Below are 20365 nucleotides of genomic sequence, written 5' to 3'. Positions count from 1 at the left end.
GTGGGTTTCGCGGGAGGCGTGCCAGAGATACATCCCTGCAGTCGCGCTATTCTCTGTGTCCTCGGTGGCTCAGATGGATAGAGCGTCTTCCATGTAGGCAGGAGATTTTCATCTGTCCCAGTTGACGTATGTCAACGCCTGTAAGCAGCTAAGGGTGTTCATTTCATTGTAATTTCATTCCATTTTAATGCAACATGTTAAGTAGTACTTTAATAATTAGAAATATTGTGAAAAGTTCTGAGTGGTACATTGAGAAGCTTTCTGACTTCTTTCTATCTCTTTCGCGGGCTTTAGTAGCCTGAACTATAACATCGTTACAGCCTCAAACGTTAGCACATGCGAGAGCCACTGAAGGGAAACCGATGAAACTGCCTGTACGTGTTAGGTAGATGCTGGTGACGTAATAACTGCAACGTGTGACATATTGAACACTGATATCCAATTATTCTACCTAAACGAATACTTTCACGGAAATTACTTTGCCCTTCTTCACAATAGCTACTTTTATACATTCTCTCTCCAGCTTTTGCTTTCATGAAATAACCTCAGCTTTATTACTGATGTCATAAAATGATCTCACAAGGAATTACAAATCATCCATGGAACGCTATTAAATAATGTTTCTTGAGAGTCACTTATCAACAGATACTAATAAGAAGTTAATTCTTCACTCAAACTCTTTCTTAGTATTAATTTCTCTCTTCAGTCTTCACGAGAACAACGTCTCACAAACTGGGCAATAGAGATTTTTTTAACAAACATGACCAGTAATAAAAAAATTCCTGTTTCATATTTGTATATCATGCAGAGGTAGCCAAATATGCTTTACTATTATTTCCATATTCAGTATTACATCAAGTCTCGGTCACATGGAAGTGAAAAAGATTTCTTCTTATCTCAAAAAGCGGAAATTAAGTGTGATATAATACAACTATGAAGAATATATTTCCCTTTTTATATTGAAAAAATGAAGTACTTTATTCATTATTGATTAGTCTCCTTATGTATCCAAATTTCTGACCAGACTGCCACACAAAACACTGGGAAAATAAGTTAAGGTTCAAATGGCTCTGAGCACTATGGGACTTAACATCTATGGTCATCAGTCCCCTAGAACTTAGAACTACTTAAACCTAACTAACCTAAGGACATCACACAACACCCAGCCATCACGAGGCAGAGAAAATCCCTGACCCCGCCGGGAATCGAACCCGGGAACCCGGGAAGCGAGAACGCTACCGCACGACCACGAGATGCGGGCAATAAGTTAAGGATATGCTGAGCAAACTTTCGCTTCAGGAAGGATAAAGGCACAAGAGATGCAGAAACATACATCTCCATTCCAGCTCTACACAAGAAAAAAGAATTTAACAAATGTGGACTTCACAAACGACGAACAAACGTTGCTAGATGCAGAGTATAGTATACAACTAAAATTAGGTATGAGAGTAATGGAAAACCTCATAGCAACAACTAAACTCCCTACTGACAAGAGGGCTGCAGCACATTTGCCGATAGATCTGCCCCGCGATTTCAAGTAACGTTCAAACGAATGTGGTGAGAGTCTCAAGGTTTTGTGACTGTCCAACTTGTTTCCTAAAATTTTATGGAGACGATCATACTGTGTTAACAGGGTGGCTGGCTCCCCATGATTTTTGTAAGTGGTCTGACGGTTACATTTCCCTGTGTCTTTCTTTACACTCTTCTGCAGCTTTACTTCTGTTTCAATCCCTTTTACTCCGTTGTCTTAAGGTGAGTGCGATAGAGTGATTTTGTGGGTCAACGTGAAGAGGTGGGACTGAATTTTATAGATTTCTACTTCACTGTGTGAGAAAAATTTTAGTCATTTTATTCTGATTCGTTTATTCTAGTGTCACGACGGTGATAATCTCGTCTTTGACCGCCGGTAAAGTCGAAACATACACTCGCGTGTGGCTTAAAGCCGTCTGTTATCACTTTCGTCCGTGGCAATATAATCTGCTTTATAAGAGACATTAAAGTTTGCTTTCCCCTTGAATCAACTGGAACTAGTAAGCACTTGCGAGATTCTGTTTCATTGCTGTCAAATACCCACTACCTAATTTTCAACAGTCGCCCTGTCGGGTAGCTATATTCGATTCATCTATTTCCACAACCTTGTTTTGTCCACGTAACGGATAACTCCACTTCGTGACCATAACGTAACAGTCTTCTGGGCAGAAACCACAGTAATCACACAGGGTGTTCGTGGACAATAGTGTTTCAGAAACTGTCGCTTGTAGCGGTTATAACTAAAATGATACTCTCCTCGATGGATAAGTTGGAACAGTTACACCATGTGTTCTTATTCACACATGTTCTCTTGTGACACAAGAGCAGTACAATTGCAAAGAAAAATCAGCATCCACACATCTTTCTTCCGAAGTTTCACGGAGTTGATTGCATGACATTCTACACTGCTCCTGCCTTCCTCATTTGGAAGAAGTCGGCAATCTCAACTAAATTTCAAACAATTTCCCACACTACGTAACCAAGGAATTAGGTATTTTTTGATGTGGGACTGTTGGCACTCGGAACTGCAATGCTTTCACTCATTGCTTTGACAACAGAAAACCATAAATTATGTTTCTCTGGCAAGGCACTAAACATTTACAGTAACTCGCGCCGCCAGAGTCGTGTGGTCGACATCGAGTCGCACGTTCGATACTGTCGTTAGGGCACTGCGTGTTTGATAGGCAAACATCCTTGGAAATTACCCAAGAATTTACGCAGGATCTATATCCAACGAACTGAACACATTACAAAAGTCGACAACAGTTAAATTCACGTACGGAATCGGACAGAGCCAGAAAACACTGAACCATTCCGAGGAAACAAAACTCCCACTATATTTACAACCAGACATACACAAAATCCATTGTAAAGACTTTGATTAATTCAGTGTAGGACAAACAGGCAGAAACTCACAAGCCTACAAGAGATATTGTGGTAATAGGCTCTAAAGCAGCGGATAACGTCGTGCACTATGGAACTATGGAGACGACAGTTGTAGGTTTACATCTCACAACATCGTAATGTTTTTCTCATCTTAGTGTTAACACATTCTGAGACTCTCTTATGAATGTAATACAAGCATGTTCTCCAATACTCGCTGTTTCTGAACATTTTTGTCTGATTTGAGACCGAGAAATGAAATAAATACACTGAGGCGCCAAAGAAACTGGTATAGGCATGCCTATTCCAATACAAAGATACGTAAACAGGCACAATACGGCGCTGCGGTCGCCAACGCCTATACAGGGTGTTACAAAAAGGTACGGCCAAACTTTCAGGAAACATTCCTCACACACAAATAGAGAAAAGATGTTACGTGGACATGTGTCCGGAAACGCTTAATTTCCATGTTAGAGCTCATTTTAGTTTCGTCAGTATGTACTGTAATTCCTCGATTCACCGCCCGTTGCCCCAATTGAAGGAAGGTAATGTTGACTTCGGTGCTTGTGTTGACATGCGACTCATTGCTCTACAGTACTAGCATCAGGCACATCAGTACGTAGCATCAACAGGTTAGTGTTCATCACGAACGTGGTTTTGCAGTCAGTGCAATGTTTACAAATGCGGAGTTGGCAGATGCCCATTTGATGTATGGATTAGCACGGGGCAATAGCCGTGGCGCGGTACGTTTGTATCGAGACAGATTTCCAGAACGAAGGTGCCCCGACAGGACGAGGTTCGAAGCAATTGATCGGCGTCTTAGGGAGCACGGAACATTCCAGCCTATGACTCGCGACTGGGGAAGACCTAGAACGACGAGGACACCTGCAATGGACGAGGCAATTCTTCGTGCAGTTGACGATAACCCTAATGTCAGCGTCAGAGAAGTTGCTGCTGTACAAGGTAACGTTGACCACGTCACTGTATGGGGAGTGCTACGGGAGAATCAGTTGATTCCGTACCATGTACAGCGTGTGCAGGCACTATCAGCAGCTGATTGGCCTCCACAGGTACACTTCTGCGAATGGTTCATCCAACAATGTGTCAATCCTCATTTCAGTGCAAATGTTCTCTTTACGGATGAGGCTTCATCCCAACGTGATCAAATTGTAAATTTTCACAATCAACATGTGTGGGCTGACGAGAATCCGCACGCAATTGTGCAATCACGTCATCAACACAGATTTTCTGTGAACGTTTGGGCAGGCATTGTTGGTGATGTCTTGATTGGGCCCCATGTTCTTGCACCTACGCTCAATGGAGCACGTTATCACGATTTCATACGGGACACTCTACCTGTGCTGCTATAACATGTGCCTTTACAAGTACGACACAACATGTGGTCCATGCACGATGGAGCTCCTGCACATTTCAGTCGAAGTGTTCGTACGATTCTCAACGACAGATTCGGTGACCGATGGATTGGAAGAGGCGGAACAATTTCATGGCCTCCACGCTCTCCTGACCTCAACCCCCTTGACTTTCATTTAGGGGGGCATTTGAAAGCTCTTGTCTACGCAACACCAGTACCAAATGTAGAGACTCTTCGTGCTCGTATTGTGGACGGCTGTGATACAATACGCCATTCTCCAGGGCTGCATCAGGAATTCCATGCGACGGAGGGTGGATGCATGTATCCTCGCTAACGGAGGACATTTTGAACATTTCCTGTAACAAAGTGTTTGAAGTCACGCTGGTACGTTCTGTTGCTGTGTGTTTCCATTCCATGATTAATGTGATTTGAAGAGAAGTAATAAAATGAGCTCTAACATGGAAAGCAAGCTTTTCCAGACACATGTCCACATAACATACATTTTCTTTCTTTGTGTGTGAGGAATGTTTCCTGAAAGTTTGGCCGTACCTTTTTGTAACACCCTGTATAAAACAAGTGCCTGGCGCAGTTGTTAGATCGGTTACTGCTGCTAGAATGGCAGGTTATCAAGATTTAAGTGAGTTTGAACGTGGTGTTGTAGTCGGTGGACAAGCGATGGGGCACAGCATCTCCAAGGTAGCGATGAAGTGGGCATTTTCACGTAAGACCATTTCACGAATGTATCAGGGATATCAGAAATTCGGTAAAACATCAAATCTCTGACATCGTTGAGACCGGAAAAAATCTTCCAAGAACAGGACCAACGACGATTGAAGAGAATCATTCACCGTGACAGAAATGCAAACCTTCCACAAATTGCTGCAGATTTCAAGACTGGGCCATCAGCAAGTGTCAGTGTGCGAACCATGAATATGGGCTTTTGGAGCCTAAAGCCCACTCGTATATCCTTGATGACCGCACGACACAAAGTTTTACACCTCGCTTGGGCCTGTCAACACCGACATTGGACTGCTGATGACTGGAAATATGTTGCCTGGTCGGACGAGTCTCGTTTCAAATTGTAATGAGCAGATGGACGTGTACGGGTATGGAGACAACCTCATGAATCCATGAACCATGCATGTCAGCAGGGTACTGTTTAAGCTGGTGGAGGCTCGGTAATGGTGTGGGGTGCGTGCAGTCGGAAAGATATGGAACCCCTGATACATCTATATGCGAGTCTGAGAGGTGACACGTACGTAAGCATCCTGTCTGGTCGCTTGCATCCATTCATGTCCATTGTACATTCCGATGGACTTGGGCAATTTTAGCAAGACAATGCGACACCCCACATGTCCAGAAATGATATAGAATGGCTCCAGGAGCACTCTTCTGATCTTAAACACTTCCGCTGCCCACCAAACTCCCCAGACAGGAACATTATTGAGCATATCAGGGATGCCTTGCAACATGCTGTTCAGAAGAGATCTCTTTGTGTACAGCCCTGAAGGATTCATTGTGTCAATGCCCACCAGCACTACTTCACATTAGTCGAGTCCATACCACGTCGTGATGTGGCACTTCTGCGTGCTCGCGGGGGCCCTACACGATATTAAGCAGGTGTACCAGTTTCTTTAGCTCTTCAATGTATTTTTCTGTTTAGTTCCGAATATTTGGCTATTGCTTACTGTCTGGTTAGGCCATGGCCTAAGAGGGCAGCTTAAATTGTTGCGAGTGAAACTATGAGCAATAACATTCATACTAAATTGTTAAGGCTTTCGTGGCCAGTTGTTGACAAACCGCCTATTTGTTTCTGTCTCGGGTTCCTTGGCCGACGTTTGTCTGATGATTTTACTGATGTTTCGCCAGCACGAGTGGCTGGCATTGCCAATGCTTCACCCCCCATTGCCGGTGGTGAACTGCACCCGAGCTCGCGGCCGCAGACTATATGTACCTGGCGCGCCAACATCCGAGGGCTTCTCCACGGTCATTTCCGGTGCAGTTCTCCTCTTGCTACCTGCGACGGTCGTTCGCTGCAGTACGGGAAGCCAGGATCCGTTTACTTTAACGCTTTCCTCTTTCTTGTTGAAGCGGTTCCCGTGTTTTTGTATTTCTACAGCTTCTCTAAACAACCGGGTGTGATAGTGCTTCTCTACAGCCAGAACTTCCGTGTCGGAGAATTTTATTACATGGTCGGTATCACTCAGCGCGTGCTCTGCCACGGCCGATTTCTCCACCTGCCCCAACCTGCAATGTCGCGTATGTTCTTTGATCCTGGTGTTGAATGATCGTCCAGTCCTTCCGACGTAAACTTTTGCGCATGTGCATGGTAAGCGGTATATTCCCGACATCGGACGTTCGCGCGCCAGGTACATGCAGTCTGCGGCCGAGAGCTCAACTCCACCACCGACAATAGAGGGTGAAGCTTTGACAATGCCAGCCACTCGTGCTGGCAAAACGTCAGTAAAATCATCAGACGAACGCTGGCCGAAGAACCCGAGACAGAAACAAATAGGCAACATTCATACTCTTATTGTCACAAATATTTCGCGGGTAACAATCATCTCACAATTTCTCCTGCACGTCCCGTTGGTATATTTCTGCCGCTAGAGACATATGTAAGCTGTTACCCATGCGAGAGAGGTCCACATCGAACGCTAACGAAAGTCCATATCAGTTCCTGTGGTTGTCGATGTTGTGCGTGACGTTAAATGACGTCACGTTTACAGGAATTAGTGTGAAGTAAGTAATACCCGAGAATTACGATATATAGACAAATAAATAAACAAACTGTAACCACACAGCATCGCTGTATTTGCTGTTAGTCGTAGCTGTCAAACCTACAACAGGATATACCATCGATAAAAGACCTAAGCTGACATTTCCCAACAACAACAATCAGAAATAAAGTAAATGATTGAAACTTCCTGGCAGATTAAAACTGTGTGCCCGACCGAGACTCGAACTCGGGACCTTTGCCTTTCGGGGGCAAGTGCTCTACCATCTGAGCTACCGAAACACGACTCACGCCCGGTACTCACAGCTTTACGTCTGCCAGTATCTCGTCTCCTACCTTCCAAACTTTACAGAAGCTCTCCTGCCCCCGAAAGGCAAAGGTCCCGAGTTCGAGTCTCGGTCGGGCACAAATTTTTAATCTGCCAGGAAGTTTCATATCAGTGCACACTCCGCTGCAGAGTGAAAATCTCATTCTGAAAGTAAATGATTAACAAATAAAATTAGCTTGCAATAAGATTATAGGATAGAGGCAGCGCCATCGGTGCAATACGGATGTAAACGCCGACACACAGTCAACCGAAACTGTTATTACAATGGAATACAGACTGTTAGCTGCTTACAGGTGTTGACAAATATCAAAGGGGAAAGCCGTTATTAGGTTTAATTTTGCAACTGTTAACAAAGCGTATTTGCTGGCAGATAGACTGAAAACGGCGATAGAGATGAAATAGAACTGTTGCCACTGTATAGTCTACAGTGATAAAACAACATCAATTATAGTAGCATTCTGTTTCATTACTATTATTGCAGCAAGGAAATCTTCAATTTAGTACAGGCCGCTGTGGCCGAGCGGTTCTAGCGCTTCAGTCCGGAACCACGCTGCTGCTATGGTCGCTGGTTCGAACCCTGTCTCAGGCATGGATGTGTGTGATGTCCTTGGGTTAGTTAGGTTTAAGTAGTTCTAAGTCTAGGGGACTGATGACCTCAGATGTTAAGTCCCATAGTGCTTAGAGCCATTTGAACCATTTCCAATCTAAGAAGGACGTGAAGTATAAATATTGTTTAGGGATACCGTCTCTCTCGTCATCAACCTGTATGTCGAAGAAGAAATGAAGGAAACAAAAGTAATGTTACGAAATGGAGTTAAAATTCGGAGTAAATGAATGTCAATGATTACCAGATGGCACTGGGGAAATAATTACATAACCTCTTGAATGTTATGAAAAGCGCCAGTAATGAGACTAGCTAAAAATTTATCATCAAAATCGGGAAAAAAACATAGTATCTTGCAGGTGAATTAAAAAGTGGCGGACATAAAGAGAACACTAATACAAGAAGAGAGACCATTTATTATCATAAGAAGCCATCTAGTGTTAAACGTAGATCTTAATTTCATATTTCTGATGTGCACTGGAGATGGGCAAACTGAAACACGTAACTGTTTCGAAACAAATGAAACAGTACAATGTATTGCTTCGATGCGTTGTTTCGAAACAGTGAAACAGTTTGTGTTTTGTAATCTAATAAACCTACACATTTTATCATCTTGAATGTCTACTGTGTAAATATGTCCATATAAACATAAATGAGGTGCGAGAGCGCTAAAGTTTGTGTTTTGTAATGTAATAAACCTACACATTTTATCATCTTGAATGTCTACTGTATAAGTATGTCCATATAAACACAAATGAGGTGCGAGAGCGCTAATCATATCGCAGAAAGTATGAATCTATCACTTAGGCGTCTTGGCAGTTTCGTATTTCCTGCAGCAAATGCGCTGCTTTCGTGTCGTGTGACTTTCATACTTTTCAGTTGGCTGAGGACAGCCATAGCTGAAGACAGAAGAACCACCACAAACGGAACTGGAGATGGGAGCAAACTACGGAAACAACGGATATGCTACTGGGATTCCCACATTCCGTTAGTATGGGTAATTTACCCATCCTGCTAATTTCCATCCACACAAAGGGAATCATTGTGAATAATAGGCACAGTGACTATAGACTCACAAATAACGCCAAATAATTCGAATAAATAACAAAATATAACAGAAAATTTTTTTGGCTTGCATGGTGTTTCGAACCGTTACTATAAATTCACCATGCTTCCCAGCCCTTCCCGTTCACCATTACACTATCAGTGATACGTCAATCAGATTGCTTGCAATTATACCTACATTAAATTTATGTATATGTCTAATAACTGTCACTCTACGCCTTATTTTGTTCAAAATGTTGTGGGCTTACTTGCGTTTCTTAATATGGTTACTGCACATGAACAGAGAAGTATATGTTATAAAAAAAAAGTGTAATTTAACTGAATGATTTTCACATATTTATTATTTTGAATGTGAATAATATGCGTTGTTTTATTGTTTGGTTAGTGTTTATAAAGCAGATGTTACGCCATTTCGGAATAGGACAGTCAGCTAGAAACGAAGCTTTATTTTCGGATATCTTAAGCTTCATGCTATTGATTTGTCAAAAAGATTTCGACACTCTTGAAAGTGTTTCACGAAGTGGTATGTTGTGTTTCAGTACCTGTGCCGAGCTCGAATCTCAATCTAGACAGAAGGCAGGTGGGAAAAAAGAATAAATAGTGCGTAGATTAATATCTGGCAATGAAAGGAAAGGCTATAAAATTTTGAAGCAGGCGCTAATACGTTTTACGCGTTTCACTGTGAAGTGTAATCTTAACTAGAAGTATACTCACCTTCTGTGGTGTTTCTCTCCTCCGCCATAACAACCAACAAGACTGACAGCAGCGCGCAGAGGACGTGCGCACCCATTGTTCTCGCAGTGAGTGGCTGCCAGTGCGATCTCTAGCCACCGCGTCCCCTTATATATCTTCACCGCCATCGGCGTTCGTCGACCATACGCAGCAGCTGTTTCCTTGAACGTCGCGGTTTCGTTATGACGTCGAAGCTGCCACCTGCATAAATTTACACTGTTCCTATTTCTCATAAAGTAAGCATTTCTGAGAGCGCAGTAATTCTTTAACACCCAAAGTATTTCCATGAACTAAAATTACCTCACAGGCTGCATTATACACGTTCCGCAGGATTTGCTGCTCCCAGTATGTAGAGAAAATGCAGCGAATAAGTTGCTAAGTTTCTGTGTCTTCCATCAGTAATATCCTACACATTTTGTCTATATATAATCAAGAATATTTCTCGTAAGCATACGATGATCTTAATCTATAGAGAACACTGATCTTCTACTGCCTTCCAGAAAGCTCTTCACCAGATACTTTTTTTTCTTTTTTTTCAGCTATAACGCAAAAACCTACGCTGGAAAATCACAAAGTGGTCTTACCCTATTTAAAAGTACAACATTTATCTTATCAAAAGGGAATCTTACGTAAGTCGCAAATTCAGCTTTCACCTCTTCCGAAAACTTGGTTCCGATGACCATATTCAGTTTACGAAAATCACAGCAGGCGATTTTCGTCAATTAACTTCTTTGCCGCCTCATTCAGTCCTTGTATTATTCAACTGCCCTCAATACAGAACCTCTTGATCAGCGTTAATTAGTTCTATTTCCTTTCGATGATATTATTTTGATATAATTTTAATAGCTATACAAAACGAGGATAATGGAATGTAGTCGAATTAAGTCGGGTGATGCTGAGGGAATTAGATTAGGAAATGAGACACTTAAAGTAGTAAAGGAGTTTTGCTATTTGGAGAGCAAAATAACTGATGATGGTCGAAGTAGAGAGGATATAAAATGTAGACTGGCAATGGCAAGGAAAGCGTTTCTGAAGAAAAGAAATTTGTTAATATCCAGTATTGATTTAAGTGTCAGGAAGTCGTTTCTGAAAGTATTTGTATGGAGTGTAGCCATGTATGGAAGTGAAACATGGACGATAAATAGTGTAGACAAGAAGAGAATAGAAGATTTCGTAATGTGGTGCTACAGAAGAATGCTCAAGATTAGATCGGTAGATCACATAGCTAATGAGGAGGTATTGAACAGGATTGGGAAGGAGTTTGTGGCACAACTTGACTAGAAGAAGGGATCGGTTGGTAGGACATGTTCTGAGGCATCAAGGGATCACCAATTTAGTACTGGAGGGCAGCGTGGAGGGTAAAAACCGTAGAGGGAGACCAAGAGATGAATACACTAAGCAGATTCAGAAGGATGTAGGCTGCAGTAGGTACTGGGAGATGAAGAAGATTCCACAGGATAGAGTAGCATGGAGAGCTGCATCAAACCAGCCTCAGGACTGAACACCATAACAACAACAACAACATACAGACCCACTTTTAAATTTGTTTCCATTAGGTTTTGTAATCTAACATCAGTAGGGATCTGTTCCAGTTCCACGTAGTCCTCCTTTGTCCCACCAGTTTAAGGATCCGAAAATTCCTCTTTAAGTGCTCAGAGTACGTTTCAGTATATGAAAATACCTTGCTTGACTATGCTTTCACTTGTGAGCTTCTTAGTGATCTGGTGAAGTCTAATGGAAGCAGTAGCACTAAGGTGTAGGTTCTTTATTTGGTTCACATTATAAGCTGAACAAACAATATGTTTCTCAAGCGTTCTCAACATAGTTTCATTAAGCCTAAGTAAATACTTCGCAAAATGTGTGACTCCAGGTAGTAGACGGCTCGGCGTCATCAAACAGCGACCATTTGGGAGATTTAAATAAGCTCGTTGGTGATCTGGAACCCTGAAAACTGCTTAACCCCTAACTGGAATCGATATTTTGACGAACACAACTGGAATCGCGGGTCCAAATGGACCCTTGAATAAAAATTCAACATAATCCCCATAAAAGATATAATTAATATGTAAATGCGTAATGACTGTATTAAAATAAATTTTGTTTCAAATATAAATCAAGTTTTACTGAGCAAAAAGTTTACATTGTGTTATCTTTTTAACTTTAAGACCTATGTCTCATATTTCACAAGAATTTCGTTCCTTACTTTGGAATGCCACATATTTACAAAAAAGGCTTAGACTAAAAAACCTAGATATTCTATGGAGTTTCTCATAACTTCCCCTTAACATAAATAGGGATTCTTTATGCCATCAATCAGAAATAAAAATAATGAAAACGAAACATGGAAGTGTTCAATGTTACCTATATCAGTACCAGAACTTGATACACAACACTTTTTTTGTGCATGTCGTTTGCAGATGAATTTAAAACATCTGTCGCATTTTTATGATTATTTTCTGTCAGTTTTAGAATAACATGAATGACATCTTCCTCTTTTTAATGAGCCACTTGGATTACAAGACGAATTTTCTAGTCGTAGGTCATTTTGTGGTTCATCAGCTGCCCCTAGAAAATTATCTAACCTCCTCTTCAAATTTACTGAAAATGATTTTTTTTTCTTGGTTATGGTTTTAGGACGCAAAACTGCTATAGTCATTAGCGCCCGGACTGAAAATGAAGGACTCCATCTTTCTTTCTACGATAAATGGCGTTATCAAATTTAGTCCGATTTCTTTTATGTAATAATTACGTCTCATACGTCTTCCACCATTAGTGCCTTCCATAATACGAATCCATTTGCACCCGCAACATTCAATATTGCTGAAAAATTTACGCATGGCCATCGTTGAGTTCTTCTAGAGACTGAATAATTGGCGCATTTCTGATCTAACGTATCAACACCACTTTTTGTATTGTTGTAAAACTGAATTATCTCAGCTTTTCCACAGTTTTTATTGACTGAATTGTCATGGTGCATTGATGAGATCACCACTACGCTTCGATTCTTTTTTGGGACATAAGATACCAATGTTTTATCCTTCACGAAACCAAATAACGTAGATCCTACTACCCGTTGTTTATTGGCTAAATATTCTGGTGGTATTTCCCTTTTATTTTTGCGCATCTTTCCAATGTAAGTGAAATCATTCTCAATCAGTTCGTCAACCAGCTCCACAGAAGAGAACCTGTTATCGGCAGTTATATTTGTGTTTTTTACACATAAAGATTCTGCAAGCTGCAGTAGTGTTGGAACTGAAAGTTATCTTGTTTTATTAGTGACTGCTTTCCCCGCATAGCTAAGAGCATTGTATAAATAGTGTGTTTTAGCATAGCAAAGGCACATAATCTTGATGCCATATTTAGCAGGCTTCGATTTCATATAAACCCTAAAAAAAACATTTCCCTCTAAAAGGGCATAGCATTTCTTCAGCTGTCAAATATTCTGAGCAGCTATAGTGTTATTGACAGTTCTGAATGGAATTTCGAAATATTTCTGAGATGAGAGCAGCGCAATCATTAGTTCTTCTTTCTTCCCTAGCATTCACATAATCAAATCTCAATGCAGGTAACAGGAACATAAATCGCTTTACTCGTTATTTTGAGTATGTCTTGGCCTGTTCCCTCAGTTTCCCATAAACTTTCTATATCTTCATGGCCAGATTCGAATATACCTAATAATAGCAACAACCCCAAGAATGCTTTCATTTCTATAATACTCACATGGTTAGTGTAAGTAGCATTAGTTTTATACTTTTCTGAGTATTCGGTTGTTTTCTGATTAGTGTGAGTGCAAATATGTGTGATAATTTCATCTGATATCAGCAACTGTCATGATTCAATTGGTGACACGTTCCGTTCTTGACCGAGCTGTACCGTGCCGATGAGACCAGGCAGGTGAGTGATGATGTTGTGTATTCTGACTCTGGACCTAGCTGGTGGATGAGTAGACAACTTGAATAGATTTTTTACTTCGAAAATATGCACTACTTGACAGCCAGCTTATAAAATAAATAAAATAAATAAATAAAATGTTGTTATTTTGAATATGTTAATTATTCTATCTGTATGATGGTGATTGTGATTGCAATTGTAATTAATATTTTGCTTATCTGGAACGTGGACGTTTAATTATTCGTTATCAGACGCTTGACAATGGCTTTTTCGTAAAGGCAATGTTACTCGTAGTTGACCGTGAAATAAAACTGAAATAATCGGACTTCGTAATTAAATCGTTTCCAAAGACTGCTGCGGTAGGTGCGGACTCATAATCTAAATCTCAATATTTCAATAATTTGCCAGCCATGCCAATACGTCGTACAGAGGTGATTGTCTACTAAACATAAAAAAGTTACACAGTTAGTTAAATAAGATATATTCAATGAATAAGCCTACAGTTCATAATCCTACTTACTTTTATAAATATAAATTCTTTACAGAATCGAGTGCCTAGTGTGGTTGCAACTCGCAGTATTCTTCTATAACATGAAATACGGCGGTGTGCCAGACAATAAAATAAAATACGTGCTTCTCGCACCACTTCAACCAGAGCTCTCTCTTTCTTAATCAAACATAAGAGTAATGTAATTGTGCTTTTGTTTTATCAGCGACACAGCGCTGCAGTTGTGTGCCATAGGCTTTATTTATTTGTCACTGATTATTTATTTAATTAATATTTCGCGTTTCCGAGGAAACTCACGCTCGGCATACAAATGTGCCTTTATATTGCCCCCTGAATTGCGAGGCGAAAGGACACACCTGCAGGCGAGCAATTCACCTAAAGGCACAAGAAAATCTAAGTTATCTACAACTATTTACATGACTTACATTACACATTATACACATTATATACAAAATTTGAATGACGCGGGTGCGCCGTAAAAGTTCTAATGTTGGCAGATAGAGTGTGCGCATGCGCAGAAGCGTCTGTGTAACTGCGGCACTGCCGTTATATCGTACAGTTAGATCACGCGGCACAGTATTGCAGTTCATATTGTTCGTGTGCGCGCGTTTTTCAGTCGTTGCACAAAGAAAATATTCAACCAAGATTACATATGAAGACTACATTCTATGACAGGTAACTTAGTTTTAAATTTACAATATTTGTTATAACACAATACAACTTAGATTGTTGAATGTTCTTAGTTACATAGTATTGTTTTGAAATACTTCAAAGAAAAATGTCCGTATTTTTCAGGTGCGTTGACCTATACACATCGTGTCGTTATTACAGTTCATATTCATCCGCTGCACAATAATTTTTTACAGGTTAGTATCGTCGTGGTAAAGTTTTTTGATCACAGTAACATCGTTGTATAACAACGTGATTAATACATAAGCGTGTCCATTTCTCATTTCCATTATAGTCGTAGTGATGCAGTTCGTTGTGACTAAAAGCATTGCTTATTACAGATCAGACGTGACCCGTCGAGTAATTGGTCCACGTGCAGTTCGTTTTTTACATTCCGTGGAAGCTTGGTTGCAGAACCTCGGACGGCACATAGCTGGCGTCGATCCTTGGACAGTCCAGGTAAGAGTGTCCGTCACATTTCGAGAACATTTCATTCCCTGAAGTTCCAACCAAAATTCTTCCACCCGTCATGTTGTTTTCTGGACAGGCACTTTGTGTCCATTTAATCCAGTTAACATCTCGAAGTTGGGTACTGTAGTAATATCACTAGACGATGCACGAATTATGCACTTCACATTTTTAGTTTTTTGCTGAATATAGCTCACCTAAATGTTCGTAGTTATTAATCAAGGAAATCGTTCATCGCGTTCACATAGATACGCTGCATAATGAATGGCATTAACAGTTTCTTTCACATAGGTTTCCGCGTAGTTGCAGAGTTAGTAATGTTCGTTAATGTCCGTGAACAGTGGTTCAGTATGCAATGTCTTTTTGGCACTCGTTTTGTTCAAATTTTTACATAGTAACAGTTGCACTATACATCAGTTAAAAAAATAAGTAATTATACATACACACGTCACATATTTTCTTAGCATAAACATAATATAGTTGCACATAAACATGTTTACATCATCATTACATCGCTATAGGTTATTACATTGTGTCACATTTGATTACATGAATTGCAGACATTTACATCCTCTTTAGCGGTTCTGCTGGGATATTATCGATGTTTTTTGTGATGTCATCTGAAATTAAGATAGGTTAGACACAACATTCATTACATCAGTAGGCAAGACCAGGCGTTTTCACTACTCAATAAATATTCAAAATAGTAAGAGAGAGAAAATGTTCGATTCCTCGCGTTTTGTGCGTGTGTGTAGAGTGTCTGTGTGGCCTTGACTACTGATAGATGCTTTTCGTGTTGAGAGATGTGCGTCTAATCTATTTCTCAAAGTAAAAGGTCGCTTCACAGATGACGTCTGTCAGTTCGTCAGGTGTCACACCAAGTCAGTGGTACCTTCAGTAACAAATGTTCCGTGAAAAATTAATATGTCATCCACTGCTACGTAATCATAAATTTTACTTTAATATTCCGTCTTTCAGGTGGAGGCGCGCGCTGAAAGAAGAGTTCTTCTGTCTTCAACTGCGTCACTGGAACCGCTGAAATGAAAATTTCTATACTACTTATTATCTGTGTTGTAACAACAGAGTTTTTCGAGTTGCTTAGCAATATTTTGATGGGTATGACTTTGACATTATTCAGCATGAAATGCTCTAAGATCTCGGTGTGCGTATAGCCCAATAATTTTGTTAGTTCTAGGATGTTGTAACAGATACGCACCAGGATGCGGTATGTTAAAAATTATATAAGGTCCTTCATATAGCAGACGCCACTTAGCGTTGCGTCGTTTGAGTGCTACAGATTTATGATGAGTACGAAGTAGTACAAGCATTCCTACCTCGAATTTTGTTTTCTTTTTATTATGTTTCTGTGATGTTTGTTTCGTATTTGTGCGTGATGTGTCAATGTAGTCAATACTTCTTTTATTTTCTGTTCAGGTGTGATTTCCTTGTCTGACAACTTAGGTAATGGTTCTATCCACTGATCGTTCTGTTTGCAATTGAACATGATCTCGTTAGGTGTGTAATTCGTATCGTAAATATTTAAGTTATTGTGTACGTCTTCGAAAAGACTTAGGTAGGACACCCAATTAGTATGTTTTGATGAAATATAGGTCCTCATGAATCGATTTAATTCTCGGAAAAGTCTCTCAGTCGCGTTACATTGTGGACTAAACCTCGAAATAAATATACTTTTAATGTTATTGTCCTTCAAGAAATTTCTCCATTTGTACCCAGAGTAGTATGCTGCATTATCTGATAGAATTGCTTTAGGTTTTCCCACGTGCGTCAGGTAATCACTTGAGAATCTTCGTATTATAGCATTTGCAGTGGCGGATTTTAAAGCATAAAGTTTTACATGTTTAGAAAATATATCGTAAAAAGCTAAGATATATTTGACGCCTCCAGAGCTTGCTGGATGCGGTCCACTGATGTCAGTACACAGAATTTCCAAGGGTTTACTAGGTAAAATAGAATGTAAATCTGTTTTTGTGGATAAATTCTGAGGTTTTGATTTTTGACATATGACACATGTTTTTAGTTCCCTGTAAATTTTTCTTCTCATATTGCTAAAATAACAGTATGTACTGAGCTTTGCCAAACACTTTTTCGTCCCATAATGACCCCAAACTAAGTGTGTGTGCCAAATTAGATTACGTTCAGACTCTTTGGGAATGCATACACACCAGTTAGTAGCATTTGGATGTCGGCGGTAAAATAACACATCATTGTGTAACTTGTAACACTTAGTCAAAGGATGATTGTGTTTTTCTACCAGTAATGTTATTATCTTATACCAGTGAGGATCAGATTTTTGTAATTCAGCCATGTTTCTGCACATATCAATATAATATTGGTGATACTGCTTGTCTTGCATTAAGAGAATCCTGTAGTCATTTATATTTTCTAAGTCACTGTTGGTATCATTCATACCTTGTGGAAGTCTAGACAAAGTGTCTGCAATGGTGTTGTCCTTACCTCTTATGTACTTAATTTCAAAAGAGTAGTTCTGAAGTGTAACTGTCCATCGTGATAGTCTAGAATGTACAAGTTTACAAGTTAACAAAAATGTCAGGGCCTGGTGATCGGTGTAAATTACCGTATGTTTTCCAAATAAATAATAATTGAATTTCTTGAATGCCCATACTATGGAAAGTGTTTCTAACTCAGTAGTGGAGTATGTACGCTCACATTCAGTTAGAGTGCGACTCGCAAACCCAATAATTATTATCTGTTCCTCCTCTTTATTCTTTACAACTTGAAATAAGCAACAGCCCAAGCCAGTACGTGAAGCGTCACAAGTCATACAAAAATCTAAATTGAAATCTGGATGGCTCAATATGTTAGCATTCACTAAAGCATGTTTAATTGTATTAAAGTCATTCTGGCACTGTTCCGACCAGATCCAAACTTGATTCTTTCTGAGTAGATTTAGCAGATGTTTACTGTTCAAAAGTGGTTGTGGCAAAAAACGTCTGAAAAATGAACATAGCCCAAGGAATGATTTTAACTGCTTTTTAGTTCGAGGGCTAGGAAAGTTTCTGATAGCATCTAATTTACTGGGATCCGGACGTATGCCCTGTGAATTAATGATATGTCCTAAATACTTTATCTCACTGCAACCAAATTTTGATTTTCTTAGGTTGGCTGTGACTCCAGCTTGTGCAAATTTTTCTAAAATTCTTTGAAGAGTGTCAACCTGTTCATTCCAAGATTGTGTAGCTATCAGTATATCATCTACATAGTGTGTGACTGTCTCAACTAAATCGTCGCCAAGCACGGTATCCAGGGCTGTAATGAATACCCCCGAGCTGACATTCAGTCCGAAGGGTAGAACACAAAACTGATAGGTTCGCCCCCCGAACATAAATGCAGTATATTTCCGAGAATCAGGAGTGATACCCACCTGCCAAAACGAATTACCGAGATCTATTGTGGAAAAATATTTTGCATCTAGAAATTTCTGTAATTGCTCTTCTAAATTTTCAGGTTTTGTGTGAACCGGTAAAATTATTTCATTAATAGCTCGTGCGTCTAACACTAACCTAATGCTTCCATTTGATTTTTTGACAAGTAGAGGACTACAATAAGGTGAGGTGGATGGTTCAATGACCTTCCAGTCTAACATTTGTTTTAATTCTTGCCACACAGCAGGTCGTTGAGATAACGGTACGTTATATGTCTTATGGTAGAAGATCTTGTGAGGCTTAACTTCAATCTTGTACACATACGTGTTGATAACACCTAATCGTTTGGTAAAAACTTGTAAATATTTGGATAACACTTCCTGTAGTTTTATACGTTCATGTACACTGAGAGCTGTAGCTTCACTTATCTTATGATCAAGCAATGTTTTCAAGTCCATTAGCTCTGTGTCAGATGAGTGTGTTTGCATGTCTTGAATGTCATTGTCAAGTACTAACTGAACCTTGTACCCTGTACAGTGTTTGTCATGCTTTAGAGTTCTCCTGTCCAAATCAATAATAATTACACTGCCTTTATCATTTAAAATACATTTACCTTTGGAGAAGTCTATAACGCAGTCCTTCTCGCTCATAATATCTATTCCTAATATGCAATTTGTCACAAGGTTTTGTACAACCAGGAATGGCCATTGTACGGTTCCATTACCTATTTTAACGTTTACAAAAACTTGCTTCGTAACCCTACATGACTTATTACCTAGTGCAGTAGTTATTTTACAGTTTTGGGCAGGAAACTCAGGCACAGGTTCCAATTCACACATCTTTTTATAGAAATTAAAAGACAAAACGCTCACAGCTGCACCTGTATCTAGGATAATAGTAGTTGGAATCCCACCTACTACACCAGTAGTAGATGCTAAAACAATTTCATTTGTGTTTAACCGACATTGTGTACTGTCTTGTAAAAGTTCATCTGATATATTGTTATTGTGGTTGTATCTTATAAATAAAACAGGTAGTTTTTGTTTAGAATTACTCAGCATATCATTATTCTGTTGTTCAAGTGTGGTGTCGAATAACTGATTAACATTGAAGTCGCCCCCAAGAATTCTTCAGCCACGACCTGGGGCAAAGTAGTGACTGTTTCTAGTTTGTTGGATTATAATTTGTACTAGGTACTGACACAGATTGAGGTTGTGCATCAGGTGTCATTTCTATTATATTCACATTCGGATATTGCCTATTATGATCTCCAAACTTTTGCGGTTGTTGTTGCTGTTGCGCATTATAACTTACCTGTCGGTCGTAAGGTATGCTTCAATTTTGTCCTGGTGGCTGCTGTGGTAAAGCAGAGTTTGAATGAAAGTACTGATCGTTACGAGTCCAACCTTGATGCTGTCTTGGCTCGTAGTTACTATTATTTCTATTTCTGTTTGTGTTTTTGTTATTACCTTTGTATCCGTTGTTACCGTTGTAGTTATTACCGCGGTGCCTCTTGTATGGATTGCCGCATGAAATGTTATTACTGTTGTAACTATTGTTTGTATTGGAATACGCGTGTTGATTTTGATTTCCGTACTGAGACGGCATGTGAGTTTGCTGTTTTTGTTGTACCGCGTATCCAACTGTGGGCGCGCCAGAATTGTGTTGGCAAGC

General features: G+C 39.9%; 1 protein-coding gene across 1 annotated transcript in view; it reads right to left on the bottom strand.

The window, feature by feature from the left end:
* The window catches only part of LOC124551249, a 133281-nt gene extending 123463 nt beyond the window's left edge, over window positions 1-9818 (bottom strand). Inside the window, exon 1 of the mRNA XM_047126245.1 lies at window positions 9734-9818. Within this exon, the coding sequence (XP_046982201.1) occupies window positions 9734-9809 (76 nt within the window). The 5' untranslated portion in view covers window positions 9810-9818. The remainder of the gene's footprint in view (window positions 1-9733) is intronic.
* Between the last annotated feature and the right edge of the window lie 10547 nt (window positions 9819-20365).

Source organism: Schistocerca americana, chromosome 9 (assembly GCF_021461395.2).
Source record: "Schistocerca americana isolate TAMUIC-IGC-003095 chromosome 9, iqSchAmer2.1, whole genome shotgun sequence".
Lineage (NCBI taxonomy): Eukaryota > Metazoa > Arthropoda > Insecta > Orthoptera > Acrididae > Schistocerca > Schistocerca americana.
Note: the sequence above shows the minus strand (reverse complement) of the source record. Positions and strands in the feature narration are given on the sequence as shown.